This window comes from Galleria mellonella, unplaced genomic scaffold (assembly GCF_026898425.1).
Source record: "Galleria mellonella isolate WM207_F2 unplaced genomic scaffold, CSIRO_AGI_GalMel_v1 utg57, whole genome shotgun sequence".
Classification (NCBI taxonomy): domain Eukaryota; kingdom Metazoa; phylum Arthropoda; class Insecta; order Lepidoptera; family Pyralidae; genus Galleria; species Galleria mellonella.
In genome coordinates this window covers 1265795-1292037 of record NW_026442119.1, presented here as the reverse complement: position 1 = coordinate 1292037, position 26243 = coordinate 1265795, and the positions used below count along the sequence as shown (strand labels likewise).

The 26243-nt window shown below is 34.5% G+C and overlaps 1 protein-coding gene across 1 annotated transcript in view; it reads left to right on the top strand.

Moving 5' to 3' along the window:
• The first annotated feature begins 5860 nt into the window (after positions 1–5860).
• The window catches only part of LOC113509749 (uncharacterized), a 159077-nt gene continuing 138694 nt past the window's right edge, over positions 5861–26243 (top strand). The window contains exons 1-3 of the mRNA XM_052899312.1: positions 5861–6044; positions 15284–15560; positions 16587–25975. Of these exons, the coding sequence (XP_052755272.1) occupies positions 25804–25975 (172 nt within the window). The 5' untranslated portion in view covers positions 5861–6044; positions 15284–15560; positions 16587–25803. The remainder of the gene's footprint in view (positions 6045–15283; positions 15561–16586; positions 25976–26243) is intronic.

The following is a 26243-nucleotide window of genomic DNA, read 5'->3' as shown; positions in this document are numbered from 1 at the left end:
GAATGATTTATTTTATTACTTTGACCCACATATCCCTCAGCGTTGTATTTCAAACTTTGTCGCCAATCCTCTTGTATCCAATCGCTACCCGAGTAAGTGGCAGTAACTTCAATTTTGTACGCCCCATTCGTTCGAAAGGCAGCAAAGAAATGGCATGTAAATTTTCAATTTTAACTCTCCCAAGAGACCTTACACATATTTACGAGTATACTAGTTTTTAACCGTGACATCTTCCGTGTGACCGTGATATATTAAATGTTCAGGAAAAGAAGTGACTGTTTACCATCAGACGGTTCTATCGCTTGTACAATGGACTGTGCTCAGAGAAATTATTCAGTATGATGTCCACGGCTACTTTCTACTATCGTACAGCTCGCCATTGACAGGGAGTTCACCCTTATATCTTAGAACCTAAATAGTCGCGTACAGCGCGGTTTCAGAGATGTTTCCTCCCACGAACGCTCAGGTTATTTAATGAGCTCCTTGTCATGGTTTTTCCAAGAGACTACAGCATGGGGTTCTTCAAGGGATAAAGAGATATTTTCAGGTTTGGTAACGCACGCGAAATGCCCCTAGTAATGCACGCGTTCATAGGCTACGGTAACCGCTTACCATCAGGTGGGCCGAATGCGTGTTTGCCACCTTAGTGATATAAATAAGATAGGCTGTACGTTTGTTTGTATTATTTTGTGTTGTGACAAACAAACTCATTTTCATGTTTATAATATTAGTAACAACTTACCACGTGTCCGTATATACGCGCATAGTCGTCACGTGAGGGCAATGTACTGTAAATAGTTGAAATTAATTTGGAAAACTGGAACTTAATTATATAATGGCGTGTCCAAACCACGAACGTTACGTTCAACGTTAACTCGGCGATACGTCGTTTTATAAATCAGCCAAATATTAAATGGATAACATTCCGTGGCTTAAAACTGTTTACGAATACATCGATGCTGGAAATGCAAAATGTAATAAATGCCATTTTGGCCGAAATTGACTTATATAATATCATTGAATTCAATGGTCTTTTCCACATGGTATATTTAATAAACACATCTAGACCAACTAATTGAGAGACTATATTATGGGGTTCTTCAAAAAGGGTGTATTGTGTTTCATCATGATTGGCAACCCGCCAAAAAAAAAAATTAAAGTAAACATTTACAGAAGAATGTAGAATTAGTTGCACCGACAAGGGGAAACTCTTAAATGAAAAAAAGAAACATTTACACTACATATTATCACACATTTTGATTTTTCGTTTCGTTTCGTCTTTTTTACTTTTCTTGTAACATTTACAAAATGGCGTTTAATGTGTTTTGATTTTCCAGCGTCAACATTACGCGATCTATTACGTATTATAATCGAAGTCAAATGTGTATCGAGTCACGTAGTCAATTTGTACCAAAGTTATAGAGTGACGATGAGAACAACTTTGTAATAATTTATTAATGCCCAATAAACGAAAATGCTGTACTTTATATTCTCCAAACGCTATGGCAGTACACTACTATGTAGTGAGAACTGTTACGTACACTGTGACTTATTAGGTCTTTACATGCAATTTGAAATGGGCAAAACGAGCTGATAGTTCACTTCTGACCTAAGTAATAAAAAAAGAGAGAAGGTGGAGAAAAAATAAAGAATATTAGAAAAAGATCGGAAATTGAAATTATACTGGCAAGTAAAAAAAAGAAGATATTTTATGTATTTACTGTACGGAGACCTATTCTAGCGACACCCAAGGAGAAAAATGGACCAAATGCATTGCGTGTTATCAATGGTGCCATGAACTTTATGCTGGGTCGACGAGTCAAACTGTACTCGCATACATAAATGTACTCGTATATGCAACCTAAAAATATGGACATAGTGTGAATATCAAAGAATACATGGGACTTGCATGGTACTTCTTTTCTGTTTGAAGTTTAAGATGTTTTTGTAAAAGATTTTATTTCTAAATATTCGCATATCCTCTTTCTGGTATTATCTATGTAGAGACGGAGCAAGAGTATTGTTTTAATTTTTATCATCTATTTCTTATCATAATAACAATAATATATGGCTAAAAAATCTAAAAATAATTTCCGATGCTAAATCTACGAGTACATGTTACTAGTAACAATAAGCTTATATCAGAGGGAAATGGATTGTTAGTAATGGGGTCAAATATCTCTATTCCTAGCAATATATTATATCAGATAAATCTACAGGCAGCCCCCCCCCCCCCCCCGAATCCTCTCTGGAAACCATCGTGGTTAATTTAGTCTAGGTTCTAGTTAATTTCGTCAGGAGGACTTACTTTCATCCTCACCTGTCATCTGTTAGTGGTGCCTCGCCAGCGTATGCTGTTTGAGCAGGCGGAGTTACCATTCCAGTATTACTTATTAAAAAAAAAGTAAGATCATATCCTCCTTTGTTAAGGAAAGACCAATGATCAATAATGAAATGTTGTGATATGGAAGATATATTCGAATAATGACCTGCTCCGACTTCACACGGGTAGATAGGAGGATATTAAATTATTTTTAAAAATAAAATACAGCTCAGAAAAACTTCTTTCCTTCATTTCATCTTCTCTTTTCCTTTATCGCACCACGAGAATGGATCAGCGACTGCATCCAAACTTGGTAGACCACCCGCGGTCACGTACAAATAAGTTTGCAACCTCTTACTCGTACACGAACCGTACTGCAACAATATGGAATGGCATTACCCGTGAAGTGTTTGCTTCATTCTATAGCCTCGGATCCTTTAAACGTAGATTAAAAAAGCAAGTATTAAGCCGGTATAGTATGGCCAACCATTGAGAGTGGAATGTACTCTTTTCAGTTGGTCGTATTCATTGATCATTTAGTTTCTGTGACAGACCAGGATGATGTGGTCAAATGTCGTGCTGTAATAAAAAAAATACAGGTTATATTACTCGTTGTTAACGTAGTTTTCTATAGATGAAAAATATTTTAAATTCGATTAAATGCACTTGGAGTTTTATCATTACATTTTGTTTTATACCACTGAGGTGGCTTACAAGATTGATGGTAAGCGGTACAGCCTATGAACGCCTGCAATACCAGAGGTATTACGCGCGCGTTGCCGACCCTGAAGAAACCTCTATATATCTCTCGGGAAATAAATAAAACTCTGTTATGTCCATCATCCACTGTTCATGTCTATAGACGACAATTACTGTTTTCCCTTAGGTAGGCCGTCAGATATTCTAAATTGTATAAAAAAAAAACATTTTTCTTTTTTTATAATATTCTTTCAGAAATATATTTCTAAAGCACATAAAAAAAATATTCTAAGTCTAGTTTCTAGATAATTTTTCTGCGAAAAAAACATCTCATCATTCTGATTTTGGCAGCAAAATAAAAATAAATATGATAATTTAAAACAGCTGCTCAACAAGTCTATTTAAATAAAGATCATACCTACCATTCTATTTTAAGCGATAGAAGTCGCAAATTTGATGAGTGGTCCAGACACCACGCACAAATATTAAAATTAGTTTTAATTATGTAATGTCAGCTTATCGCTAACAGTTTATCAGCTTTTGCTTGCAACTTGCTACGCGTAGATTTTGGAAGTAAAGAATCTAAAGAAACAAACCATTTTTAAATAACATATTAAGATAAAAAATATACTAGGTTTTAATTAGACCTTCAGGAACGTAATTGTGAAAACTTCAATAATAATGCTATAGTGATTAGGTGGTCCCAAAATAAACATATGTGATAGAAATTCTAAAAATGATTTTTTAACTTCTGTTAAAATAAAAAAAAAAATCTATATATTTTTTATTTTAATTATATTTATCTGAGGCCTTTAAAATCAAAGGCAGCTAACCGCCGTAAAACGATTTCTTATTTACTCTGTACTCAAATATAAAGAGAGTTCCATTAATTAAAATACAAATATATACTAATATTTTAATTTTTTTCAATCTAGTTCAAGATATAGGTTATCGTTCCATATCCTTGACAAAATAGTAGTTTTTATAGTCTCCTGAACATCCAAGTTTGTCAGACTTGGATTTAGCTGTCTTTGTTATTATAGGCCTCATATACATTAATAATATAATACATATATTTAATATATATATATATATATATATATATATATATATATATATATATATATATATATATATATATATATATATATATATATTATAGGTACAATTTTATTACTCATTAGGTAGCCTAGCTTATAATAAGATGTTTCTATAGAAACAGGCACTTTTTGTTAGTTTGTCGAGAGTGAATTTAAAATTATGCAAATCCAAAGCTATTATAATATTATGTATGTTTAATAGGAAGTATAACTTGTCTTATGTTGGAAACTATTGGAAAATACCGAAAAAAACAAGCTGTAGTTTAGTAAATAACTGATAATTAGGTAATTAGTAAAGTTGATTATTTGTTACTTTCTTTACTGTTTCCAGCATGTAATTCAAATCATATTTATTTAAATACACTTGTTTACAAGCATTTTAAAATCGCCATTTTTGTATGGATGCCGTGTTCGAAAAGTCGTTATCTGTTGAGAAGAACTTGCAAGAAACACAATAATTACTTTTTTAAATATCCATTAACATTATGTGTATTTATTTAAATATACTATGTCTTATGTTACGTGGTCGTTATAAGCTCGTGCATGATAATCTAACGCCATGCACATTTGTCATTCAAGTAATAGTTAAGTGGCTTTGTTCAATAAGTGTTTTTTAATACCACGTTTAGACTTATTAAAAAGTAGATCTAAAATATCCTTCGGTATCTTAATATAACATTTAATACACACATACAAGTTGAAATCGAAATAATCATATTTCTATCCGTGTAACTTAACATTGTTTCCCTAGAAATATGATGCATGATTTCAACTTATGTGGAGGTCATTCCATGAAGTATTTAGTCTACAAAGGAGAATAAAATGTACGTTTTCTCAAACATGCTTGGAAATGTGAGCATTATTTTGACAATCTTCTTAGAGATAAATCAAAATTGCCGTACTGACCAGATACACGCGGGCAGCGGCCGGCAAAAGTTGTACGAAAATCTATATCTGTCGTGTTTTGCGGCCAGATAAATTACTATGTAAACTCATATCTGTCCTGTAATTTAAAAATGCAATGACCTTTTACTTCGAAACATGGCTACCAAGAAGGTAACTAATAAAAGGTTTTATTTAAATTTCGAACTGGCTTCAAAATAGAAAGCTGTTTATTGAAAAAAAAAAAATAAAGGAACATTATGGCGCGTGAAAAATTATTATTGTTCGTTATTTGTCATTGAACTTAAAAAGTAAAATTGTGTTTTTGATTTCCACGCATTGTTTGTACATATAGTACTATATAAGCCTTGGCCACAACTAGGTATTGATGGACTCACGTATGTGTGCCTCGGCTACGCCTCGGCCCACATTTGCACATTCGTCCATCAATGCCTCAGTTGCTGGCCGCTGCAGTAATGTACTATTAGGACTTGCTGTCACCATCATATCAGGCATAAAATACTTTTTAAAATAAATTGAAAAATATATCTATTTACTAATCTTTGTAGTTGTAATCATCAACATGGTTTGTGTACGAAATTTCCGTGGAAAATAGGAAATTTTCTGGAATACACGTCATTTTAGTGGCATTTTGGAGTAAACAGTTGAAATAAATATATTTTTTTAAAATGATAACAGCCAACAATATTATTATTTGTAGTTAAAGTAACAACATTTGATGCCGTATCCATACCGGTATTTTGAGTAAACGCTACTGACGTTCAATTCCAGATTAGTCCTAATACAATAGTGAAAAGGTTCAAATTGTGTTACTATAAATTGGAATTTACCTTGTTAGTTGTTAGTACATAAGTGGAGGTAAAGCAAAACCGGCTCACAGTTCTTCTCGTCTGTTTCGTTGATCGGCCGCTTATTAATATACTTTACGGAGTGTCGTTTTTAATTTTTTAAAAAAAATTGTAGGTGTCAATGACAAGATCGAAGAGAAAGTTCGCGATTACGGACAAATTTCTGCCAAGGTTAGATTTTCTAGTATATTCCTGTTTCGTTGATGTGATTATAAATGGTGTTGGAATGATGTGGTAGTTTTAGGTTATTAGGCTTCGCTCGTTTGTCACGTTTTACTAACATTATAAATGTGAAAGTTTGTAAAGATATTTGTTACCAACCACGCTTGAACGGTTGAAACGGGTTTCATTGAAGCTTGATCCAAGAAAGTATTTATTAAACTATTTATTAGGCATGGGTAGTATTGGTATTGTTCCAATATCTATATATTGGGTTATTTTAGTTATTGATGGCGGATAAAAGGCCACCATTACGATATCGCTCGTACAGGTTGGATATCTATATTGATTTCGATCGTGTTTTTCATTACGGCACTACATATTGGATAACGGACATTTAGCGTATTCGTTATTGACCCAATATATAGATATTGTAACTAAAATACATAGATATTGCTATATATTACCTTTCCCGACTATTTATCTTCACGCAAAGTTTCTAAAGCAAAGAGAATGGACTGTCAACTACCTCTACGCTTACATATTGTAGTGTATTTCTTACCTGCTGCATTTTTATAACTTGTCTCATACAAGCACGACAGTTCCGGAGACACTAGACTACTCTTATTTATTTATTTAAAGGAACACCAACAGCATATGTACAACAAACATTTAATACAATACAATATTAATGCACATGCCTTTTAAAGATATTCACAGCATTTACTTTAACATAATTATACAGTATGAAGTGAAGTAAACAATTTTAGGGGTTTTCTTTTCGAAAGAACATGGTTTATCTGACCATAACAGGTTAGTCTAATTTTCCCCCGGTACTTACATCTACATTAATAACCCACACCTTAATTGATATAATATAATACCTATCTATACATAATACATATAATCCTAAATTATGCAGACAAATCCACGGGATGTAGCTAGTTTGTTTAGACAAAGCAGTCAAAATTTATTAAAAGGAAAAGGTTCCCAATCAGTTTGTTTCTGTGTGTATGTTACGTGGTATTTTTGCCACTTCAAAGACAATTCTGATACTTGTATCTATCTATATCTATACTAATATTATAAAGAGAAAAGATTTGTATTTTTATGTGTATGTTTGTAATGAATAAACTCAAAAACTACTTTGCCGATTTCAAAAATTCTTTCACCATTAGAAAGCTACATTCACTCTGAGTAACATAAGCTATATTTATTACTAGAAAAGATTAGGGATCCCTAATAAAACTTTAGTAACGTAACTCAAGGTGTAAAAAAAATGCTATAAGATATCTATCGCCGCGTGCGCTGCGGAAACTATTGGTGATAGAACAAAAGTACGTTCTACAATATTGAAAGAAATATCAATAACTACAAAAAACTTCCCGATACTATATGTCCAACTATTATCGTTATGTCACAATAGTCACTTTTTAAAATGTTGTAAAAATGTCTACCCGTGCGAAGCCGAGACGGGCCGCTAGTTTCCTTATATTTTTTATGTAAACGATAGAATTTGTTTCAGTGTTGATTTCATATTAATATTTACTAGCAATCTCTTATTTTTTTTTTGGTCATAATATATACTTATACATGCAATTAAATTATTTCGTTTATAAAACCTATAAAGGTAAACAAGGTGACGGTCCACTTTGATGGAAAATGGTAACGCTCACTTGTATTTTTTTTTAAATATCACATGAATGAACTGTGGTTTTCATTGTATATCTTATGCATTATCATTCTTGAGGACTAAAGTGTTTTTTTTTATTGGATGAAAATGGTATGATAACCCCGCCTGTGTTAACGGGATACGCTGGCGGAGCACCAGTGAAGGGTGATAGATGAGAATGAAAACAGGCCAGTTAGCCCGTCATGATGAATTCATCAGGAATTAATCATGATAGTTTCCAAGGAGAACCGCGAGGAAGTCGACCTGGTTGGGTATATTGCTAGCAATGGGATTCTCAGTCTCCATTACTAACAATCATTACCCCTCGGACTAAAGTGTTATACCCACATACTTGTCATAAGAATTTTACCGTGTGGTCCCGGCATAGAATAGACCACCATTTTCTCATGGATGTCGTTAGAGACGACTAAGGGTACTTATCGGTTGAAGGATGGACAGCAGCGTCCCTCTTAAAACATCATCAAAGACTAACTGCGGTTGCCAACTCGCATGTCAAGTGTGGCAATCATTGGCAAAAATCTCCCTTTGGGAAAGGCCTATGTTCAGCAGTGGATAAATAACGGTGGATATGATGATAAGGTGAAGAATTTGACTCTTCATAAAGAAAAGCTGTATTTCGTTCTGCAAGCACTGTTGTTTGGTGGCAGATTCATGAATGGGACAAAGGTACCCATGCAGATGAAATTTTTTTTAATGAGTGATAATGGAATGGTTATATACGCTGGTGCCCACCAGTGAGCGATGATAAGTGATGATGAAAGCAAGTCAGTAAGTTCATCGTAACGAATTCCACTAGAATTAACCACGATGGTTTCCAGGGAGAACCACGTGGAGGTCGATCTGATAGGGTGTATTACTGGCAATGGGTCAATTAGATTCATTACTAACAATCCCTTTCCCCCCTGCAGACGACATTGTAACCAGTTTTAGTAAATCTCGATCACATACCCTGCCTTGTTTATGTCATGGATAGTGACGGCGTGATAATATAATTTTAGGTTAGACATTAAGTTTGGTCTGTTGGCAATTCGCACAGTATAATTACTTTTTTGTCTAATTTTCTATTACATCTTTCCTTGATATGACTTTTATTTCTACCCTTTTACTTTTAATTGCTGAATTAATCTTTAGACAATAACATTATATATAAAAAAAACAGATAAGTTACAAAATGAAATCTGGACATTACGCTAAGTTAAAGTCTCCTTTTTATAAACTTTCGCGTAAATGACAAACTCTAGCTATCTTATTTATACTATAGGTACTACTGGTATTCTACCTTGAAGTGAAATTCCGAATTTTCGAACTCAATTTTGTGTTTTTCATACCGAAGTCGGCTCAGTAAATGGAGCTTAACATTTTCTTCGTCAAAAATCCTATCTTAAAAGTCCAAAGGAACGATACTTTAACATTTTTAATGTTTTTAAACGGTTCAAAATGTATTATGTAATTTTAAAATCAAATTTGTGTTTCGTTCGGCCCCGAAATTTCAGAAAACAATTCATGGTAGACCTTCTGTTTCTGTCAATGAACATTTTTTAAGAAAATCGAATTATAATATAACCACAGTCTATTAAGTTGTAATCGTATTGCAACTATGTAATTTATGGTCGAAAATTCACTCGCAAAATATGTATAGGTATGGATTAGTTGAATCTCTCTTATTTAAATGAAGTCTTTACATGGACGATACAAGGAAGCATTTTCTATAAGTATTTATCTCAGATGAATAAACTAAATATAGATCACATACTAAATTAGTCATTTTAGTATTCATAGTACTAACTCTGGTTAGTTGGGGGGAAAGGGATTGTTAGCAATGGAGTTTGACAGCCCCATTGCTAGCAATATGCCTTATTAGGTTAACTTCCACGTGGTTCCCCCTGAAAACTATCGTGAACAATTCTTGTTGAATTCGTCACGATGAGCTAACTTGCCTACTTCATATCACCCTGCCTTGGTGCCGCGCCAGTGTATACCGATAGCACAGGCGGGGTTACCATTCCGTTATCATCCATTAAAAACTCTGGTTAGTTTAGGACTAGTGTATTAAGAAGAGAAATAAAAAATATAGTTATATAGATAGATACATATTTACTCTTTATTGTTCTCTCCAAAAGAAAGTAATAAGCGAAGCAAATACAAAAATTACAAGATAAATGATCAACCATTATTTTTGACGGATGGTGACATGTGAGAAACTGCTATAACCACCACAAGAAATATGAAATGTAATGAGCCATAATATAGTTTATTACATGCCATTTCAAGGACTGTATTGTTCTACTGGCCCCAGTAAAGTGGATAGTTTGATAAGACGTACTAATAATGCAAACATTCAGATTTGGCAGTTAATAATTAATATTTTAGTTATCATTACATTTTCATCATTACAACCTATCTATCAGTCAGTGCTCAACAGTTAGCGTTCATATTTCGGCACAAAGTATGGTCCCGTGTTGTTTGCGTTCATCGACTCTTTGCTACATATTTGAAGTCGTCATTCTATCTTGTCAGGCTTTGGAGATGTTTTTAGAGGGACGCTGCTACCCGTTACTCGCCTTAACTTAGTACTCTCTTACAATATCCTCGAGAATGGAAGGGGTAGCCTAGTCTATACTGGGATCACACGGCAATGTGGTTGCCAATCCGCCTGCCAAGCGTGGCAACTACTGGCAAAACAATCCAAAGGGGAGGTTTGTTTTTTTTTATACAACTTACAATGGCAAACAAGCTGACGGCCCACCTGATGTAAAGTGGTAACCGTCGCCTATAGACATGAGCAGTACCATGGATATAACAGAGTATACTGTTTCGCCCATGATACCCCCCATGCGTTGCCATTCCTGAGGACTCAGGTGTTATTCCTCTGTACCCAGTAAATTCGCGCCATATCCCACCCTTCAAACCGAAACACAGCCATGCAAACACAACTGCTTCACGGTTGAAACACAAATGGGACAGAGGTACCCAAGCAATCGACTTTTGTACAAAGTCTCCCTCTGGTACTTGTGCTCAGTAGTGGACAGCTAAAGGCTAATATGATGATGATGATTGTATTTCGTGAGAGGTTGTCTCGCCTGCGCTATCAGTAAACACTGGCGGGATACCAGTAAAAGATTATAGGTGAGGACAAAACTAGTTAAGTTTGGCCAACGTGACGAATTTATAAGAAATTAACCACAATGGTTGCTAGAGGAGACCCCGTGAAGGTTAATCTGACAAGGTATATTTTTAGCAATGAGGACTAGAGTTTTTGTTACTAACAATCCCTTTCACCCCTTCCCCTCTTTTATGTGGTTGTTTCACGCTATGTTTGTCTGCACGGAGTCGAGAAGTTTTTTCCTTACATTTGTCGCTTGAATTTCGCAGCCCATTTGTATTACTGGTCATGATACAATTTATAAAATTGTTGTTACAACGTATATATTATATTTCGTGATGCCCATGGTAGATGTATGGTCGTGTGGTCCTAGCATAGGATAGGCCAACCCTTCCTTTCCTGTGGGTGTCGCAAGAGGCGACTAAAGGAACGTGGTAGAGCGATGAGCAGCAACGTCCTTTTTAAAACATTTCTGAAAACCTAACTGCGGTTGCTAACCCGCCTACCAAGCATGGAAATTACTGGCAAAAATCCCAGACATACAAACAACATAAGTCTTTATAGGGAAGACTTATGTTCAGCAGTGGACAGTTAACGGCTGAAATGAAATGGCAGATACGGTTGTGTTTGTAAACGACGATGACCACTTTCACAAAAAAAGTGTAAGAGTAAGCATAACTCAAAGATTTTCTTAAAATCGATACTGTGAATATAAAATGTAAAACGTTAACAAACTGAGTTATACTGCGGTGGAAGATCACGAGTGTATTATAATAACAGATGCGGAGGAACCGGTTGCTTGTTTACAACTTGTATGTAAAGCAGCCTCGAAGTGGGACGAGCACGTCGCTTGTGTGTGATCATCAAGGGTCTCCTAATAATACACCTATAAGTACCTATAGTTTGTGTCTTTTTAATGGGTGATAATGGAATGGTAACCCAGCCAGCGCTGGTGGGGTACCAGTTAGAAATGATGATGATTAGGATGAATGTAGTTTAGATAGTCCATCGTGATGAATTTCATAAGAATTAAACGAGATGGTTTCCAGAAGGAACTGCGTGGAGGTTGATGTAATAGAGTCATATTGCTAGCAATGAAGCTGTTAGATCCCCATTACTAATCTCTTCCCCTTGTATTTGTATTGCCTCGTGGTTCCGGTGTAGAAAAGATCACCCTTTCCTTTCTCGTGGATTTTGTAAGAGGCGGCTAAGGGAATTTAATGGGTAAGGAATGGAAAGCGTTTCTCTTAAAGCATCACCAAAGTTTAAATGTGCTGTCAATCCGCCTGCCAAGCGTGACATCTACTGGCAAACCCCTCCTTATGGGGAAGGCTATGTTTAGCAGTGTATAGTTAATGGCTGATACAACAACAAACACCTGTTAGAGGAGAGGGACTGTCAGTGCTAGTTCTATTAGTAACATACCTTATCAGGGCCACTTTCATGCAATCCTCTCTGGTGTTTTCGTCACAACAGATCAACAACTTACAATTACTTAGTGGTGCCCATTAGATTATGATTCCATTATCGTCCATTAAAAAATAATAAATATCTACCATCACATTAGTTGGATAGGACATGACTGTGATCCTGCGATCCAAAGATCACGTCATAAACCCTTACATTCTCAAATTTATGTTTCGGTACTTAAAGCTATTGTCCAGCAAATCATGTCAGAGGCTTTCGTTTATATAAAACGACACCAGATTAGTAACTATTGACAGCAGAAAGTGACGTCCTTATATGAATAGCACAGACAACTAAGAAAATAGGAAAATTTCTATATATGTATAACAATTTATTACTCTAACTTTTTGCCAGTTACTCATTAATTTTTTTTGTTAGTTTGGATTTTAGATGTAGGAAAAGCGATGAAATAGATCCCTTCTGTATAGCATATCAAGATGAAATATATTCCGAATTTTTAAGTTAGATCTTCAGGACCTCTTTACGTAACCCGGGAACAAACATACAGATGTCTGGCTGACAGACAAAATTTCTAAAAAAATATGGTTTTGGCTTCGATTACTGTTATAAAAACTTTGCTGACCTAAAATTAGATCATAGTTGAAATTTTTAGAATTAAACTAAAATTGTGATAAAAATCTAAATACAAAGAAAAGTATTTTTTTGGTCATGAACGCTTTGTAATCCACACGGTGTTGCCTGTCGTGGTAGGAGAACGTACCTACACGCTAGTGCAATGACGAGTTTCTTCGTCATCAATTAGCAACGTTTAGGTAATGAAAAAACCTGGTCAGCTGTGTTAAGACCCCTCATATAAATTTTTAAATTTCTCTCATGTATAGACATCACTTACTTCTAATTTTGTTATATTAGTATAATAATGTAATACTTATAATTTATAACTGGAGGGGTAGTTTCTTTTCTCTCGTTTCTCCGTAATGCCGGAATATTACTCCCTGGGGCCAAAAGTTACTGTTGAGAAACATACTTATAATGTTCGGATTTTAAGCAACGATCTAGACTTTGTAGGAAACAAATTTGATATGGAAACAAAAACTAAAAAAAATAACATCCTGAGGGAGACTTTGTACAAAAGTTGTTTGCTTAAGCACCTCTGTTCCATTCGTGTTTCTAGCGTGAAGCAGTTGTGTTTGCATGGCTGTGTTTCTGTTTGAAGAGTGGGGTGTGGCAGTGAATTTACAGGGTACAGAGGAGTAACACCTGAGTCCTCAGGAATGGCTACTCTAGGTAAATCGCCTAGAATCATTTAGGCGATTCTTTATAATACGTGACAAAAATAAAAAATAATCGTATGAAATCTTAAAACAATGGAATAGATTGCTTGACACGGAAGTTATGATATTTATTCGTAAAAGTAATATATAGAAGATGAATTAAACGAAAAATATAAACGGAACTTAATTTAGAAATATTTAAAAAATGCATATAGTATGATGCAATATTTGTTAAAGTTTTATAAGCTTAGTTAGATGATAACATTCTATACCAGTGTTGCATCATCCAATCTGTCCAGTTATCGCCACTTAATTACAAGATTGTTTATGCAAATGTATAAATAATAATAATTTAGAATCCAGGTTTATTATTACTATCTACCTATGGTTTTATATTTATTCAAAGATGAGATGAACGCTAATAGTAGCGGAAATTACGTTGGAATTAGAAATTTATGTCTAATTATTAGGTAGATTTATTTTGAGGAAAACGTCAACAATTCGCCTGTAAATTATTTATTTTATGTAACTTAGAATGGCAAACAAGCTGACGGCCCACCTGATGGAAAGTATGAACCGTCGTCTATAGACATAATTAGTATCATGGACATAACAGAGTATACTGTGTCGCCCTCGATACTCCTCGTGTGATGCCATTCTTGAGGGCTAAGGTGTTATGTGTTTAACATTAATAATATTGTACAAAAGTCGATTCCTTGGGTACCTCTGTCCCATTCGTGTTTCAACCGTGAAGCAGTTGTGTTTGCATGGCTGTGTTTCGGTTTGAAGGGTGGGATAGGGCGTGAAGTTACTGGGTACAGAGGAATAACATCTGAGTTCTCAGGAATGGCAACGCATGGGGGGTATCATGGGCGAAACAGTATATTCTGTTATGTCCATGGTAATGCTCATGTTTATAGGCGACGGTTACCACTTTCCATCAGGTGGGCCGTCAGCTTGTTTGCCATTCTTAGTTGTATAAAAAAAAAAGAAAGTCTATAAAATGTTTAATTACTTAATCATATTTATAAATTAATTATTTATAGTTATCTCTATCCAGCCTTTGCTAAGATTGCAGCGACAGATTTTAATATAAATTTTAAGTTGTTTTTATTATTATTTTATATATTTTTTTATCGTATTCGAGTATATAAATTGTCTGATGGTAAGAAGTCAGTCCAAGACAATAAGCAACATCAAAAACTCTCTGAGCCTCATCACACAAAGATCAAATATCCAGTAATTTAATAACAATATTAACGGTCACAGAATCACATTAATTCTCTAGTAATCAAGCTGGAATCATCATATCAGCCTTTAACTATCCACTGCCGAACATAAGCCTACTCTTTGGGGGGATTTTGCTAGTAGTTGCCATGCTTGGCAGGCGGATTGGCAACCGCAGTCAGGCCTTGGAGATATTTTAAGAGAGACGCTGCTGTTCATCCCTCGCTCTCTCTTAGTTGCCTCTTACAATACTTACGGGAAATGATGACCTATGCTAGGTGCACACGGTCAAGCTGAGATAACTTGTGTTATGAGAAACCAGTCGACAAATATTTGGTGGCATATTCTAAGTACGGCCAGACCAGAGATTGACCAGATCAGAATTTAAAAAAGTTCCTCTGTTAGCCTGACCGGGAATGAACCCACATTACTGCCATATCGTACAAAACATACAGAAGTAAGCTTAGCGTCAGGAATAAGTGAGACTTGTAGAAAAATATTAAAAGGTTTTATTTTTTTATTTCAGGCTAGCCAAAAATTTGTGTACCAGAAAAGGTAGCCGCCGGGCGAACACTGGAAACCGCCTAGAACACGCAGTGCTCACCCACATACAACACGTGCCGTAGTTTCCCTGAAGTTTGAACTTCCTCATCGCTAATCATCATCCATCTCCTTTTCACCGGCATCACTTAGTCAGAGCGAAAGAGACATACACTGGCAGTCATGGCTCGTGGAGACGAATGCAAAACCGCGTCTAAGGCTAACTATGCCTGCAAAAATTTGGATGTAACTGCTCCTTTAAAGTGAGTATTATCACGAATAATAATAGAATAAGTATGTAGGCTACCAACCTATTTCAAACCTACGTAGGAGTAAAAGAAAAAATTTGCTCGTGATGATATAATGAATACCTAATATTTACAATAAATTATATATATATATATATATATATATATATATATATATATATATATATATATATATATATATATATATATATATATATATATATATATATATATATATATATATATGTTATGTTCATAGTACTGCTCATGTCTATAGGCGACGATTACCACTTTCCATCAGGTGGACCGCCAGTTTGTTTGCCAGTCTAAGTTGAATAAAAAAAAATATATATATATATATATATACTATATAATATTTTCCATAAAACCAATTGCTAAAGACAAGCAGATTGTCAAGCACGATACTATATTTTCTAAACCAATGTAGGTTTGAAGTATGTTGGTAACCTTCATGAGTATAAATGATTGTATTCATCAGGAATCGAACTGGTAACTAGAGGAAGTATTCTAGACCTCTACAATACCAGTGTCACCATTTCATTCATTCATTCAAGTCGGTCATTACATAAAAATAATTTCGAACTTTTCATAATAAATCATAATTACTTACATATTTTCTTGTGAAACTTGTTGTATTTCATGAATACTAGAGCTGGATTTAAGATTTTCATTTTCTTTCTGTTGTATGCAAATATATATTATTATATTATTCTACCAAAAAATGTAACCACATTTCTTAAAAACATAGATCGATAATCGACAAAATATTCTGAGTCCTCTACAAACAAGATATTATATTATACATTTTTAGTTTTATGTACGAGAGAATATAAATATATGTAATATATATATATATATATATATATATATATATATATATATATATATATATATATATATATATATATATATATATATATATATATATATATATATATATATACACAATATAGCAATTCTATTTGGAGAACGATTTTAAAAACATCGATATAGAATTAATAAATCTTATTAATTTTCTAGAAAATCAGTTACCCAACCATCCACATCTCAAGCACCAGGGAAGCAGCAACAGAAGAAGGATTACGGAGCTTGGGGTCCCATCTACAAAGACAGGAAGACGTTCACAGATATGCATTTGTGTTGATAAACACATCGAGCCGGATCATCATCACTTCGCATGACACTGCTTACCATTTACCATTCATAGTCACAAAATAATGTTTGTTTTTTAATTCGCCTTTTTTTTTTAATTATAACTGATAATAAATAACGAATTTTCTCATAAATTGTTTTATTATAAGTCTTTAGTATATTTGAAAGTCGAATGTCGAAAGTCGCTATAAAAATGTTTGTAGTCAATTTACAATGTTGATATTTTACTAATAAATCGATAAAATGAGTGGAATTATAACAATGAGGTTAAAAAATAGACCAAGTAATTTGAAATCTTTTGTAAAAGTTATAATTGTAATATTCAAAATTATTAGGCGATTTTAAGTTTATATTTTTAGCAATTAAAGGTTTTACACTTGTAAAATTTTGTAACGATTATTTTTTTATCATGTTACAAAATAAATGTCGTGAAAACAATGTTGTTTTTGTGACGTGTGGCTTTTTATGTTTGTTTGATGGTTTAGGGATTTTTTATTTTTGATTTGCACACTAACAAAACATGTATTTCATTCTTAATAACATATTAAATTGCATCATTCATTACTGACAGATTGTTTGTTTGAGTCCTATAAAATATTTCAACAATATTATGTTTTTTGCGTTTAAGTCGATGAATATTAAATATATGTAATTACATAACTATTATAATAATAGTATATTTACACGTAAATCTGGAAATATTGTATATTTATATAGACGTAATATTGAATTTAAATTAAATAATGTTAAATGAAGACTGAAGAAATAAACTGAAGTTCGTTGTTTATTGATAATTTCAATAATTAAAAGAAATATAACAAATAATTGGCTCCAATAGAGATAAAATAATAATAATTCTTTTATAATTTAATTTTTTAATCAAAATATCTGATTGTGCTAGAATGGAAATCAGTTTTTCTGTGGAAAACAGTCTTATTTAAGTTTGTTTACGTTACATATTCAAAGAGATACCCGTATACGTTGATATTAGCATATAGGAAAAACACCAGATATTGAATCTAACCCGACTAATAAACGTTGGGGAATATATAAAGGAAAACATAATTGTATTCAGTCGAAAAAAAGCACTTAGTAACGTTCCTATATACTAAATTTTAATATATATTAATTTAAACCACCTATATGTGATGTACATACTATCTTTCATTAGAAGTTGAACAAATAAATAATTGAGACTAAACGCCTCATCGTCATCGTACCAACAGTTAACTGTGATGAAATGAAATGGAGACTGAGAATCCCATTGCTAGCAATATACCCAACCAGGTCGACCTCCTCGCGGTTCTCGCTGGAAACTATCATGGTTAATTCCTGATGAATACATCATGATGGGCTAACTGGCCTGTTTTCATTCTCATCTATCACCCTTCACTGGTGCTCCGCCAGCGTATCCCGTTAGCGCAGGCGGGGTTACCATACCATTTTCACCCATCAAAAAAAAAAACAGTTAACTGTCCACTGCTAAACATGGACCTCCCCTTGGAGTGTTTTGCCAGTAATTGTTACGCTTTGCAAATAGCAAACTTTGGAAACCGCAGTTAGGTTTTGGTGACGTTTTAAGAAGGACGCTGCTGTGCATCCTTTGACTATTAAATTATATATTTTAATTATAATATATATATATATATATATATTATAAATATTTTAAGTCTTAGGAGAGATTTTGCCTCACTCTGCGTGTTCTACCGCTTGTACAATGGATTGTGCTCAGAGGAATTGTTCAATATGATGTCCACAGTCACTTTCTACCATCGTACGGCTCGCCATCGACAGGGAGTTCATCCTCATGTTTTACAGCCTCAATGGTCGCGTACTGCGCGGTTTCAGAGATGTTTCCTCCCACGAACACTCAGGTTGTGGAATGAGCTCCCTGCCGAGGTTTTCCCAAGAGACTATAGCATGGGGTTCTTCAAAAGGTGGGTAAAGAGGTTTCTTCAGGGTCGGCAACGCACGCGTAGTGCCTCTGGTATTGCAGGTGTTCATAGGCTACGGTAATCACTTACCATCAGGTGGACCGTATGCATGTTTGCCACCTCAGTGGTATAAAAAAAATTCTATCAAAGACGAGTCTACTGATGTCCAATAGTACAAATGTAAACCAATTGATTAAATGTTTCGATTTGTTAGTAATTTTGTATCTGTGATAATTTTAACACAGACTGTAATCTGTAAAATGGGCCACCCCTTCTTTTCCCGTGGTTGTCTTAAGCGACGACTAAGGGAACTTAATGGTCGAGGAGTGGGTACCAGCGTCCCTTATAACCGCCACCGCCAAAACCTAACTTTTTTTTTATACAACTTAGAATGGCAAACAAGCTGACAGCCCACCTGATGGAAAGTGGTAACTGTATAACTGCAGTTATAAATCCGTCTGCCAAGCGTGGCAAATACTGGTAAAGCCCCCCCAATAGGGGGAGGCCTATTGTCAGTTGTGGACAGTTAACGGCTGATATCATGATGATGATGGTGAAGCTATGTTTATATGTTGATCAATCCTTGAACAGTATTAGAAGTGTAATGGATTTGAGTATATCCAAATTTTTTTTTATACAACATAGAATGGCAAACAAGCTAACGGCCCACCTAATAGAAAGTGGTAACTGTCGCCTATAGACATCAGCAGTACCATGGACATAACAGAGTATACTGTTTCACCCATGATCCACCTCATGCGTTGCCATTCCTGAGGACTCAGGTGTTATTCTTCTGTACCTTGTAAATTCACGCCATATCCCATCCTTCAAATCTAAACACAGCCATGCAAACACAACTTGGGGACAGAGGTACCCAAGCAATGGACTTTTGTACAAAGTCTCCCTCTGGGAGATTTTTTTGTCATCTATCAACCCAGTTTTTTGGGAAAAATTATTCAGGTTCAGTCCCATGAAAAAATTCTTATGATTTCGTATTCGCCCTTCATTTTATATTATCGACATGTAGCCTATGGCATTATCACCATATGAAAGTAACGACGTCCCATTCATTGATATTCAATAGGCCATTTAGGCTACACGGTGTCGGAAAAATCCAGATACATTTCCATAAGTACATATTAATACTGTGTATTCTTTGATGTCCATAGTGTTGCTCTTTTCTATTGTATTTAATTTATGTATGTATAATTGTATGATAATGTAATGGTAACCCTGCCTGTGCTAACGGTATACGCTGACGGGGCACCAGTTAGGGATGATAGGTGAGGATGATAAAGCAAGTCAGTCTATCGTGATGAGTTCGATAAGAATTAACCATTATGGTCTTCAGGAGACACCACGTGGAAATCGACCTGAATAAATATATCGCAAGCGATGAAGCTTTTCTGACCCCATTATTTTGCCTTTAATTTTTAATTAACAATTTTTCCTCCCTCAAAAGATTCATGTTGACATTCGATGTTCGTATTTCCGAAATGCGTTCATTGACTGCTTTGCATAATTGATATCTTGGGTTCGATTCCTGGTTGGACTAATTTAAGGAATTAACATTTCTGAATTGGATCGGATCTGGAAGTTCTTAGTTGTGCTCAAAAATGTTTTTTGCCTGTTTCATCCTAAGACAGGTCATCCTAGCTTGGGGACCAAGCGATTGGTCTGATTGTGTAGATATATAGATAATTTATTTGCATTACTTACAGCACACAAATAATAACAAACATATACAGTAAAAAGAGATAAAAGAATGCTAATACAAAAAAAAAAAAGGAAAAATATAAAACAAGTAACAGTTTTCTTTTTTCATACGTGTGCCATAGTAACACAAAATGGTCACAACTCAGTTCATTGTTTTGCCCTCAAAAGAGCACGTGTACTTTTTATTGTTATATCATTATTATGACTGGAACTATCATCACTTTTATACTTGTATCTGCAGTATAAATAACTAAAGATGATTATCCTTAACTCTTGTGAGAATTTATTGTAGTGGGATCAATTAGTTTATAATCTATCCTTGTCTATTCTATTTAAGAGCTGCGCTCTTGTCGGTGGAGCTCTTGCCACTCACTGCGATATTCAGCGAGTCTCTTCACCACGACACCAACTCCTTCTTTGACCTGCCTGTTGTAACTATGTCTTGGTCTTCCGCTTCCCCTCTTTCCTTCTATCTTTCCTTCTATCTTACCTTCTATTATAATGTTCATAAGTTCATCGTGTTGTATCGAGTGTCCCAACATTTTTTTCTCTCTGTCCTAAAAATTCTCCTATTTTGTCTTATCCTTAGTTGATAATGATGGATATATAAATATGTAGTCGATGGTTACCTTTGTTTTTGAGCCTAGGATTAGATCAACAAGATGATGCTGGAATTTAATCAAAGTTGTTTGTAAGAGCTTGCTTTCAGTAAAAAGGCCGCCTTTATTTAGTAAAGAAAAATCCGTAATAGTTCACGTTTGAAAAATAAGGCATAATCTAAATTTCAATACCTACTCTATTACGATTCAATAATTGATATTTTATATATTTATGAATAAATTGTTAACTTCTTTAATACTTCTTTTTTAAGTCGTGTGGTCTTGGTATAGAGGGGTCACCCGTTCCTTTCCCGTGGGTGTCGTAAAAGGCGACTAAGAGAGGGCGAGGGATGGGCAGTAGATTCCTTCTTAAAACATCTTCAGAGCCTAACCGCGGTCGCCAATTCGCCTGCCAAGCGTGGCAACTGGCTCCAAGGGGAAGACTTATACTCAGCAGTGAATAGTTAAAGGCTGATATTATGATGATGATGATGATGATGAAATTGTTAACTTTACTTACAGTTTCCCAAAACGTGGGAAATTAATCAATCAGTCATTTATTTGTATAAACATAAATACAGTCATAAAATTTTATTTCAGTCTAAGTAATTTTTCCAAGAAATCTACAGTTTGAAGTTACGCAATTTCAGTTTAATAAGAAAGAATGTAACAATATCACAAATTTCACACAAACACACACACACACACATACACTCACACACATGCACGCACGCATGCACGAACGTGTTTATTTTTAAATTTAGGTTTCAGTTGAGCAGAAAATGTTGGATAGTTTTTATTTTGTATACTATTGTTTTTTTTAATTGTTTTGTTCTTGTTTTGTATGCACTGTGTGAGTCGCCTAATTCTTTGAATAATTTATTTGTTTCTTTCTTTTGTTCTATTTAGACTATTAATTATATGTGATTAGGGTTTAATTGCAATTAGAAAGCTCAGGCATCTATTTATTATTCTTAATTCATAGATAATGATATATCATGAAACAAAAACTTCTAGTTGCGAAGCAAAATTTATTTGTAGATACACGTTTCAGTGTTCTAAATTCAATCTACAACATGTCTACGAAACATCTCGTCGTATTAGATATCTGTGATTACGTTTGAGGTCATTCTTTGTTTGAGAAAAAATATACTTGTATAGAAACGTGTAGGTACCATTGTTTATTTAATAAAATTGTACAGAGATCTAGTTGGATGGGCCGTACGGATTGGGGTGTGAATAATTCATACCGTGCAATTAGAGTTGTGGCAGCAAACGGGCACGAAGATTGGCTTTCTTGTTAAACAATTTGATTGGGAATTCCCTTACTACAATAGTCGATAGTAATCTATAATATTCTATAGAAATGTATTATTTATAGTTATTTCTTTTACATTTATGATATAGCTAGCTTAGGCATTTATTTATTTATTTACACTTTATTGCACCAAGAGAAATAACAAATACAGTAAATATTAATGAGAAGTGATACAAAAGGCGGCCTTATACCTAAGCAATCTCTTCCAGACAACCTTTGGGTAGAGGACATTGAGAAAAAGACAAAGGGTAGGTGGCGCACTATTATATAAATATTATCATATACAAACATATATACATACATACACACACATACATAACATACACATACTTAACAGCACACATACAACAGAAAAAAAAAATTACGAAGGAAAACGAAGACAGAACACAGGAAAATAGTACTAAAGTGAGAGGTAGTAGGATTTAAAAGAGGTTTTGAAGCTAGTAAGAGTTTGAGCGCACCAAATAGAGATAGGTAGTGAGTTCCATAGGCGAACTGCCTGGACAGTAAAGGATTTAGAATAAAAGAAAGAAGAATGAATGGGAAATTTGAGTCGGAGGTTATTGACACTGCGTAATGTATGATCATTAGTTTCACTGAGAAACAAGAATCGGTCTTTTAGATAATCAATAATTAAAATTATATTATTATTATAATTTCAAATTTACATCTTCTCTATTCAAACAGAATTGTTTACTAGATCTTTTAAATTCTCATTTTTTATGAATCTATTGCAGGGTTCGGAATGTTGAGATGAACGCGCAAGAAATAACAATTACTCTTTTAAATTTCTGTTAATATTATGTGGAGACTTTGTACAAAAGTCGATTGCTTGGGTACCTCTGTCCCATTCGTGTTTCAGCCGTGAAGCAGCTGTGTTTGCATGGCTGTATTTCGGTTTGAAGGGTGGGATATGGCGTGAATTTACTGGGTACAGAGGAATAACACCTGTGTCCTCAGGAATGGCAACGCATGGGGGGTATCATGGGCGAAACAGTATACTTTGTTATGTCCATGGTACTGCCCATGTCTATAGGCGACGGTTACCACTTTCCATCAGGTGGACCGTCAGCTTGATTGCCATTCTAAGTTGTATAAAAAAAAATGTACTATGTATAAAATTACATGGTCATTAGAAAGCTCGTGCATGATCGGTTAATTTCATGCACGTTTCTCATTCAATTATATTATATGATGAGTTATTAGTCCATTGATAGAAGGACGCCTATAGTTACAAAAAGCACCATGGACGCCATATCACATCCTATGCTGTCCATAGTACCGCACTGTCTTCATATCATTCAAATCTTGATTGTGTTTTATTTTTTCAACCGACTTAAAAAAGAGATCCTTAATTCGATTGTATTTTTTTATGTTTCTTAATTTATAACTCTGTCAGTTGTAAACCGATTTGGAAAAATATTTTTTCATCTGAAAAAATACACTTACATACAGGTCTCAAAGAAATTATATTAAAATCGATTCAGCAGTTTTGTTCTTACATCAAAATAACTGGTTTTGCCACAATTGAAGCTGAATGTTTTTTGTAAAATATAATTATGTGTTTATTATGTATAAATAAATGCACAATAGATGAAAAACTGACTGCCATGATCTGATAGAGTCTATTTTAACTGGCTGAAAAAGGAAACAAGTCTCGATGACGTGTTATGAAATTAAATGGAGTAAGATATATGTATGTCTGTCCTTTTCATCCTATGGGTGTCATAAAACCCGGGAACAAAGCATTACACATCAGGGCGACGAATGAAAACTCGGAAAAATACATACTGTACGAGTCAGCATGGTAATAGTAGGTCAACTGAAAAGTTCCCCATAGGAGAAATCCAATGGGAAACGATCCACACTCAGTTGTTGAATGTTGTTGGGGTTTTATGGGGTGATATGTATATAGGATGTTTTGCTGGAAGAAATCTCTTATTAGAGATAAACTCGTCTTTGAACATTATGTTTCAAATGAATTGTGGTTAACATTATATTTTGTGTACAATAAAGAATAAAGAATAGGAGTTTTGGTTTTCTGTTATTCATCTAACTTCAAAAGATGGTAGTTCTCAATTCGGTTGTATTTTGTCTATGTTTGTTACTTTATAATTCCGTTAGTTATAAATCGATTTAGAAAATTCTTTATCATCTGAAAGGATATACGTAAGTATATCCTTTCAGATGATAAAGAATTTCATTTCATTTGCATTCGTTTCATAGAAATTTTATTAAAATCGGTTCAGCAGTTTAGTTCTGAAATTAATATAACTAGTTTTGATCACAATTCAAGTCGGTTTTTTTTATGGAACACCATCTGATGAGATAAGGAGTCTGTCCTTATAATAGGAAGAAGATAATTAGTTATTTAATTTTAAGTATTTAATATTAATATAATTAAAATATTTATTTATAATTATAAAAAAATATTAAATATTTTAATTATATTTTAATTAATGTTTCCTAATTATTATTTTTTTGGTTAAATGGCAGAGTTTTTTTAAGTCATTAAAAATATGTTTAAATTTAAATTTAATAACTCTATTACATTGTTTGTGTTCTTATTGTTTACATTTGACTAAGCACTTTAGTTTATTCGTCTTCAGTTTTTTAATACGGTAGAATCAATTATGAAGAAATCGTATATGAGGAAGCTTCAAACCTTGAGGTAAAGTTTAGGATATAATTATTTATAAATAAAAATCTAGGAAAAACTTTTTTTTTTTACAAACTCTAAGTACGGGCGTACAAATATGTTACTGGTTCCCGCTCAACCCGTGCGCTGCCGATGCGCTTTTCGCATGTCCCCGCAGTAGTGCAAGAGGTCCCGCGGGCTAGCACGTGCTATCGACCGCAGCGCGCTGCGGACGGTGCGGGATCGGCCGGCACGTGAATGCGCGCGCACGTGCCTGAATTAGTGCTGTGCCTTGGCTAATTTAAATTTAATTTTAATGCATAGGCACAACATGATAGACATATACATCCGACAAACTCCGTACAACTTACAAACTTGGAAGAGATATCGACAGTTGTAAAATTAAAGCCGAGCCTTAGATATTTAACGAAGACTTAGGTCATAGAAAAATACTTGAACATTTTGTACTGGGCATTGGAAGTAAAAAATAAACTATACTGTATCCGATGGAAAATGGTTACATATAGACAAGAATAATGCTATAGATGTTGCAAAATATATTGTGCAGCACATGCTGTCTGTCAGCCATATGTACAATTTCTAAGGAATAAGGTGTTAAAGATTTTATTGGCTATCAGTCTGAAAAAGCAATACATATGTAGTGCAATTTAGCTTTCTGGGAAAAAATAGGCAAAAACTGCCATTTTTAATTACATTCCATTTTGTTGATTTTTTGAGAAAATAATTTATGAATACGTAAATACAAATTACTATACTGCGTAATTCATTTCGTTACTTCTCTGTAGCGAATGCCACAGCTTTATCGATAAGAGGCCGGCACGCGAGCTGCGGCACTCGGTCGCCTAGCGTCAGACGCCGCATGGCCGACCGCGGCAAATATCGCGTCGCGCCCGTCCCGGCGCCGACAAAGAAACAGTACGCGTACGTCCCGTGTCCGCGGTCCGAGGAGGTCGGCACAGAGTTCGCGCTCCAACTCCTCAGGGGCCATCACCACGTCGAACCACCGGAGACACCGCAGAAATCCCCACCCGGTGAGTTTCCCGAACTTCGATAGGCAACTTTAAATTACGCGGGAAAAGTTGCAACGACTTTTGAAGAGTTAATTTTTTAATCTGCATCGTTTCTGGTCGTGTAATGCTCTGTGATATGTGAAAAATTTGAAGTTTGTGCTTTTAAAAAAGTAACATTGGTTATTATTCTATTTTTGAAATGTGCCAACTAACCAGCTGGAGCGAGCCGAGAAAAAAATTTGTTATGAAAAGTCAAGACGTCGCGCGTTTCTGGGTTATTAACGTAAAC